General features: G+C 35.8%; 3 protein-coding genes across 3 annotated transcripts; 2 read left to right on the top strand and 1 right to left on the bottom strand.

The window, feature by feature from the left end:
- Positions 1–448: 448 nt before the first annotated feature.
- Positions 449–2258, top strand: LOC141677831 (uncharacterized). The gene is made up of 5 exons (XM_074483909.1): positions 449–834; positions 995–1101; positions 1198–1345; positions 1534–1728; positions 1817–2258. The coding sequence occupies exons 1-5, from the start codon at positions 631–633 to the stop codon at positions 2072–2074; spliced, it is 912 nt and encodes a 303-aa protein (XP_074340010.1). The 5' UTR covers positions 449–630; the 3' UTR covers positions 2075–2258.
- Positions 2259–2498: 240 nt separating this feature from the next.
- On the top strand, positions 2499–3681 carry LOC141715604 (F-box/kelch-repeat protein At3g06240-like). The gene has a single exon (XM_074518743.1). It carries the CDS (start codon positions 2557–2559, stop codon positions 3679–3681), a length of 1125 nt encoding a protein of 374 aa, XP_074374844.1. The 5' UTR covers positions 2499–2556.
- A 2824-nt stretch (positions 3682–6505) lies between these two features.
- Positions 6506–7192, bottom strand: LOC141677821 (protein RALF-like 33). Its single transcript, XM_074483898.1, has one exon. The coding sequence runs from the start codon at positions 7045–7047 to the stop codon at positions 6703–6705; it is 345 nt and encodes a 114-aa protein (XP_074339999.1). The 5' UTR covers positions 7048–7192; the 3' UTR covers positions 6506–6702.
- Positions 7193–7874: the final 682 nt, after the last annotated feature.

The raw sequence follows: 7874 nt of genomic DNA, 5'->3' as shown, positions 1-7874 counted from the left end.
CTCCGTCCCGATTTGATTTTTGCACGTAATTTAAGGTGCATTGATCATATAGTTTCGTTAATTATTTTTCAAATTTTCTTTTTGTGAGTAAAAATTCAAATCTTAAATTTTTATTCACAAAAAAAAAATGAAAAATAATCAACGAAAATATGCGATCAATGCATCTTAAATTACGCATAAAAGTCAAACTGGACAGATAAATGGGACCAAGGGAATACATTGTTATAAAGATTTACAGTCAAAATTTGATTAATTCTTTTTTGAAAGCATTGATCATCAAAAATTTGATTAATTGATCATCAAAAATCGAACAAGACACTTAAATCGAGACGAGGAGTATTTGGAAATGCGCTTAGGCCTGCGTACACATTAGCACAAAGTTAGCTACAGTACCCCCAAAGTTAGCTGCTGGGCCTTATTATTTTAATTTAGTAACCGTTACCATCAAGCCCAACTTTTATTCAAAAAAATTCAAATTACAATTCGACCGTTGCAAAATCCACACTATAATCTCATTTTCACAAACCCTAGCCCCTTATTTCTTAAACAATTCGACTCATTTCTCGTAATTTTATCTCATTCTCCACAATTATATAAACACACAAATATTCTTGTTTATCGATTTTCGCGATGGCGTTGAGAAGTCTTGATAATGCTCTACCTTTGGCTCAAGAAAGGCCCAAAAAGCAAGCTAAAGTGTCAGTTGCTGCTAAATTGAATGTTGTTAATGATGAGAATGTTGCCCCTTTGCCTCCCGTTACGATACCCGATGCCGTCGATTATGTTGCTTCTGATGATCTTGAGCCCCTTACTGACCCTGATCTCAAGATCCAGGTTTGTGTTTAAATTGTTGCCTGTTACCTGTTTGTTGGAATGCCGAGCCTAGTTATATCGTCTTTTCGTTACTAGTTTATGTTGCGAAACTGTAATTGTGTGTTGTTCTGGAATAGTGTGATGGGGTTTTAATGGATGTTATTTGTTTTATGAAATGCAGAGCCTTACGGAGGGCTTAGAATCGAAAGATTGGGTGAAAGTGTGCGACTCTCTGAACGATGCTAGGCGATTTGCTTTGTTTCACTCTGATCTGTTGTTTCCCATCTCGTAAGAGCCTGTTATCGATTTGTTTTAATTATTCTGAATTCTTTGAATTGATTAGTGAAGAAGGGGGTTTTGATTAGATTTTGTTGATGTTTGTAGGGAGAAAGTTATGCTTGTGCAAGTGAAGGCGATGAAGAATCCGAGAAGTGCTTTGTGCAAGACTGCTATAATGGCTGCATCGGATATCTTTAAATCTTATGGTGATAAGTTGCTTGATGACACCTCTTCTGATGCACTTGATCAAATGGTATATACACCATTTATATCCGTAAACTATAAATTGGATTTACGATTTTTTGTTGTCTATAATGTTAATTCGATGGGTAGTTTGAAGGTTAATTGGTAAACTATGAATTGAATTTATGAAATCTAGTTGTCTATTGTTGTTAATCCGATGGGTAGTTTGTATTTATTGGTGTTCCATTAAACTTGCAGCTTCTACAGCTATTGCTCAAGGCTTCTCAAGACAAAAAGTTTGTGTGTGAAGAAGCAGAAAAGGCATTGAAGATAATGGTGGATTCCATTTCACCACTCCCCATGCTCCAAAAGCTCCGTGTGTACGGTACTCATGCTAACCCAAGGGTCAGGGCTAAAGCTGCAATTTCACTATCTCAATGTGTTTCGAAGATGGTACTGTTGTTTTGGTGTTATCACTATGTATCTAACTATAACTGATGAGGCCACAAGTGAATTTACATGACTTCAATTTTGTAAACAGGAGCTTGAAGAAATGAAACAGTTTGGGTTGGTTCCGTTGATCCAAATGGCTGCAAAACTGTTGAATGATAAGCTCCCTGAGGCAAGAGAAGCAGCTCGAAATATGGTCTCGCTAATGTACAAGTCATTCACGGAGGGTGAAGAGCAGAAAGATGAGGCATCGGAGGGTGAAGAGCAGAAAGAAGAGGCATGGCAAAACTTTTGCCAGACCAGTTTGTCAACTATTGATGCACTAGCTATTGTCAAAATCGTCTCTTAGAAATTAAATATCTATATTAGCTATCTGCATTACGTTTTGGAATGGTAGAACTTATAGATGATGCAGCTACCGCTGCAGAAGTGTTTGCTTTGGTGGAATGCTAGTTTGTTGAGCAATGAGTATCTTTACTTCCTTATAATTTGTGTCAATAGTTTTGCCAATAATATCATAGATTTTCTATTTATACTGGAATACCATTAGTAATTTTCTGTTGTATCTTTTTTAGTAAATGTGATTGCACTCATTTGAAGTTGATTCTCCTATATTTGGGGGCACATTTTGATCACCACAAATAGAAAACTAACTTGTGCCATTAGTGTTAGGATGGCTTAGCGAGAATTAAGTTGTTCCTTTGACATAAACTATTAAACTCAATTAGATTATGGTTTGTTCCTACATTGACAATACTTTTGTTTATCCGAATTGAAAATTATGCACAAGTATCTACTTTGAACTTGCAACATCCTCTGTACCAAATACAAATGTCTAGCAATGAATTTCTCCAACAAGATCTTATTCGGGACATACTTCTCCGCCTTCCGGTTGAATCACTAGCTCAATGCAAGTGTGTGTCAAGGCCATGGCGCGAGCTAATCTGCGACCCTCACTTTGTCAAAACATACCTTAAACAAGGATTTCATGACCACAAACTCATCCTCGCATCTCCCCCAAACTCCCTTTACTCGGTCAATTTATCAAACCAGCCTCTAAGTAACATTGAAGATGAGGTCCCGATAAAACTCAACTTCGAGCACCCTAACCATTGGCTCCAAGTTTTGAGTTCTTGTAATGGCTTGCTTTTACTTGTCTACGAAGATAACACATTAGTGTTGCTCAATCCAACAACCTTAGAATTTAAGAAATTGCCTGATAAATCGTCAAGTTGGTCAAAATGTCGCAAAATTTATGGCATTGGCTTCGATGCATCTACGAATGATTACAAGATAGTCACAATTACTTTCCCTAATGTTGAAAATGTAGAAAACAACGATTCTGAAAACTGTCCTGAAATGTTAGTCCAAGTATATACAATTAGACAGAACTGCTGGAAACAGATTCAAAACTCTCCGTTTAACCATTCAGACACTTGGCCTTGTTCCGGAGTTTTCTTAAATGGTTCCGTTCACTGGCTTGCTACAATTACCTGGAACTACAAATGGATCATTGCAGCATTTGATATAGTTACAGAAAAGTTCAGGGAAGTCCCACTTCCAGATATTTATGAAAATGAAGAAGGCCAAATCGACACAGCTCGGCTCACAGTTCTTGGAAAATGCCTTTCTTTGTGCTTATATGTGTATCATTTGACTGTGGATGGAAACCAAACATACACTTGGGATATCTGGATGATGAAGGAGTATGGCGTAACGAGTTCTTGGACTAAAGTCACTATTAATGAACCTGATAACATGTTCTATACACTAAGGCCTGTATGCATGTTAGGTGAACATGAAATTTTGATGAAAGGCAATGGGAGGAGACTGGTTATGTACAATATGGAACACAAGAGTTTTGAGGATATAGTCATCTGTGGCCTTCCTGATATTAAAGACCATGTCATATGTTCTGAGAGCCTTGTCTCACCTCATTGCAACAAATGGGATTGAGCTAACAGGATACCAGTGCCTGCAAATGTAGCACTTGGCCAACATGTTATCCATCCATTTATGCACATGTATACAAGTAAAAGCAGCTAGTCCCCTACAATCGATACTTGGCAAATCATCTATCAACGACAAATCATTTATCGAGACAGGACAGTAAAATATTTAATGATGTCAAATCAATTTGAACTCTTGACGAGTTATTACTTCCTCCATTTTAATATAATTGTTCACTTTTAAAAAAATTACACATATTAAGAAACTCTAACATTGTTAAAAAAATTATATTAGTTATCATATTTATTTCATTTGACTATATTAACTACACCATTGTTTATGGTAATCAATTAGTCTTGTAAATAGAAACTAGTGATACAATAATTGTGTGTGGCGTAAAATTCATCTTTAAAATATTAACTGAACTTTATAATTTGAATAGTGACATTAAAAGTGCAAGTATTTTGAAACAATTTTTTTTTCCAAAAGTGGACAGTTATTTTGAAAAAGAGGAAGTATATTATTTCTGTGACAACCATATTAACGTCAATTAATTTTATCAAACTGAAAAGTATTCAATACTTCTCTTGATCGTAATTTACTAGCCTCGAGTTGGTCCCATCGCTCTGCAGCCGCTGTTTTAGTGCTTCCGGTGATCAACCGATATCTGGCTTAGCCATAGAGACGGATGTAATGGCACAGTATGACTAATTTAACTCAGTTTTCAGAATATGGAACTTATTGAGTTGTCTGCATTTTAATAGTTATGCAGTACACATAATCAGTAGTGCATGTGAATATTATCTGGAATTATAACGAATACAGAAACGAATGATTGAGTTGTAACATTTATAAATGTATTCATGTTGCATCTGAGGAATCTTTAGCTTAATATAAAACAACTGGTTGATCTTTATTAACTGCATCATCTTCTTTCTTCTATGCTCATGAAAGTTCCATTATTCGTAAACACTATTAGATTGTACAAATGGGCTGGCTCTTGATCAAGCAGTATCTCCTTCGTTTTCTTTACACGTTGACAGTTTGAATCTTATCGAAGACAACGTGAATGTCGCATGTCGCACTCAGTTACTTGAAAAAACGTTCAAAACTATAAACTTTACTTTTTTCCGCAAAATATTAATGTGAATGCAGGGGACACAGTTTCGTATTTGTATCCGTTGAGCTGGAATGGAAGAGCTGTACTGAATACAGACAGCATCAAGAGTAGAATAGTTAAGGAGGATGTAATTATGGTACCCCCACACTCCTTGTCTAAATTAACTAGTATTATTGATGCTGATTTCCATAATTAGCTACAGCTTGGCATGGGAAACATTTATACTCTGTTACACCTTTTCTTCTCTAGTATTCAATCTTATTACGCGTTGTAGCATATGTACTAGTCCATGATTATATCAAACAAATCAAGTAATAAGGGATTACACGCTAACATTTTTATAACCCATTGTTGTACAATCTTTTTTAACATATGACCGCGATTTGATCCTTACATTTCCTATATAAAAAAAAAATCAATGGCAGAGCCAAGATGGTGGTTTTGGCAACGGAGAAAAGAATCAATCTCTAACCACGAGAATATAAATTTGGAATAAAAAGAAAATCAAATTTTGAAGTTCAATGACCGTTTAGGTTAACAATAGCGAAAAATCGAAAAACAAAGAACGAAAGTACTGGAGAAGATGAATAGCAAAGAAATAGAACTACAAAATTAAGCAAACTATGTGGAAAAATGATTTAGCTTTCATAGTATCATCTCAACTTAAAGTGTTTACGAAGAAACATGATTCTAATTATCATTTCTTAGCCATTTCAATTGTAAAACACACAACACTAAATAATTGCAAAAACAACTTTTTTGAAATATGCAAGAATCGCGAGCCAGCTAAAATACGAATCATGGCATTTTCGCATTTTTTTCACAAATAATTTTGGTATAAACCTCTTCCTTGCCAACTTCCGGTGCTAAAATGTCCTAGAATCAAGTGGTCACACCTAGCACAAAGAAAATCAAGCAAGTGGAGTACAATGACTTTTGACAATCACCGGCATATTGCTGGCCAAATTTATGTTAATGTAAACACAATTAGTGGCCAGCCAATTAGCTAAGCTACAAATTGGAAAATCAATTCCAAATGCAGGATACTAGTGTTTGATTCATGGTTAACGGGAATCTGAACTTCAATCTGAAATGGGAACCCCATCCTTTGCTAGAGGTTAAATCATACATTTGCCTCCCTTCGATTTTCATCTCATTCCCATCCTTTGCAAGAGGTTAAATCATACATTTGCTTCCCCTCGATTTTCATCTCATTCCCATTCTCTTCAACCCCATCCCCGAATGGCTTCGGACGACCATCCAAACACCCAGTAATTAAAGTTCGACTACTATTTTTCAATTTACTATCTAACTTATAAACAAGTACGAAAATCCAACACCTAACATTCCATTGGGATAAAGTTCAACCTTCAGTTTTCAATTTACTAGTGTCAACTTTATAAACAAGTTAGAAAATTCAATTTCGAATGCGCAACACTTAAGATAAAATTCAGCCAGCCATTCTTAATTCACTATATATCAAACGGATTTTTTAATGTGTGCCCAAGAGCACACAATAAGCACTAACTCCTATGAGTTTGGTGCATTTTAATTGGGCCTCTAATCATACAACTCCACCAATCAAAATGCATCAAACTCACGGGAGTTAGTGCTTAATGTGTGCACTCAGAAAGACCGTATATCAAATTAATAAACAAGACTAAGAAAACATATTCAAACAGATCGATCACCATCAGTCCAGCACACAAATCATGTAAAAATATGTGATTATTATTACCTGATCCTCCATTTTTACATATAATATATATAGAGAATAACATATAACTACGATCTCCACAACTTTAAAATCACAATTAAAAAATTACACATCAAGGTTCACATCAAAAAGAATAAACAGCAGTAGTAACAATAACATGAATATTAAGAAGTGTATACTTCAGATCAGATCAACGACGACACCTCGTAATCGCGCTGCATCCTCGATTATACGGATTCGCCTGAGCTCCTTGCCGGCAATTATAATAAGACGCGCCTCGTCTCGAACACGGCACAGTGTTCCTGCTCAGAGCTCCATAGCTAATGTACCTTTTGCGAGTAGCTAGTAAGCGTCGGTTGATCTCCGAATCCAAATCGAATTCGGATTCGTCGGAAACGAATAAGTCATCTATGACGTTACTAGTCGTTACCGGGAGAAAGTTCAGGTACGATTGAGTAGAAGCATCAATTGATGAGATTGAGAGTGACAAAATGCATAAACAGTAAACTAAGATGAGTACAGCCGTGTTTCCCATTTTCTCTCTCTAGGTTGTTAGGTTTTGGTTTCTCTCTCTAGATTTCTGGGGAGTGGTTTGGGGGAAATGAGAAGTGTGTGGAGAGGGGAGGGGATATATGTGGAAGGCATTGGGGAAATGACACTGGAGTTGGGGGGAATTACGGATGTGCCATTGGGGTTGTGTGAGCCACTACTTTGGGAGAGGTGGTGTGAGTGGTTTGCTCGTCTGTTTTTGACTTTTTTAAAGGTGGGGGGTTTTGAAGTTATGAGCTGGTGTTGATCAGGCATTTACGAGTTTAGTACTGTATTGTTTGTGTACGTTGTAAAAGCATATTGTATAATTGACTTGACTCACTGTCCTCCCTTCCGTTCTTTTTCATGTATTTTGTCCCATTTCTTCTCAATTTTATTCTAATTTCTATTAGACTTCGTGTGCTCCCTAGTTTTTTAAAGGGAATGAAGTAAGTGATAAGGAGGTAAAGTACTTTTATCCCATTTTTGGAGTGAAAGTTTTGGAACGAAAGTTCGTTAAATTTACATTTATTATCACTTGTTTTCGCTCCTTTTAAAAACTCGGGAGCACAAATATGAATGCAGGTGAAACTACTTTACTCACCCATCACTTGCTTTCCTTCCTAATTAAAACTCGGGAGTAAGGGATAAGTTTCCGTTTGATAAATCTTAAAATAAGTAACTTATAACTTAAAATAAATAATTGACTTATAAGTAATAAGTAGAGACATACTTATAAGTTACATAAGTGTTTGGATAATTTTACTTACAAGTCAATTTTTTTTTACTTAAATGACCTAAAATAAATAATTTTTAAATACAATTATCTTAATT

The sequence above is a fragment of the Apium graveolens genome, chromosome 1 (assembly GCF_009905375.1).
Source record: "Apium graveolens cultivar Ventura chromosome 1, ASM990537v1, whole genome shotgun sequence".
Classification (NCBI taxonomy): domain Eukaryota; kingdom Viridiplantae; phylum Streptophyta; class Magnoliopsida; order Apiales; family Apiaceae; genus Apium; species Apium graveolens.
This window is presented reverse-complemented; position numbering and strand designations above follow the sequence as displayed.

Coding starts and splice junctions, on each gene's coding strand:
- LOC141677821 (XM_074483898.1), bottom strand. CDS start 7,047: ATGGGAAACACGGCTGTACTCATCTTAGTTTACTGTTTATGCATTTTG.
- LOC141715604 (XM_074518743.1), top strand. CDS start 2,557: ATGTCTAGCAATGAATTTCTCCAACAAGATCTTATTCGGGACATACTT.
- LOC141677831 (XM_074483909.1), top strand. CDS start 631: ATGGCGTTGAGAAGTCTTGATAATGCTCTACCTTTGGCTCAAGAAAGG. Junction 835..994: donor ACCCTGATCTCAAGATCCAG/GTTTGTGTTTAA, acceptor TATGAAATGCAG/AGCCTTACGGAGGGCTTAGA. Junction 1,346..1,533: donor CTGATGCACTTGATCAAATG/GTATATACACCA, acceptor TTAAACTTGCAG/CTTCTACAGCTATTGCTCAA.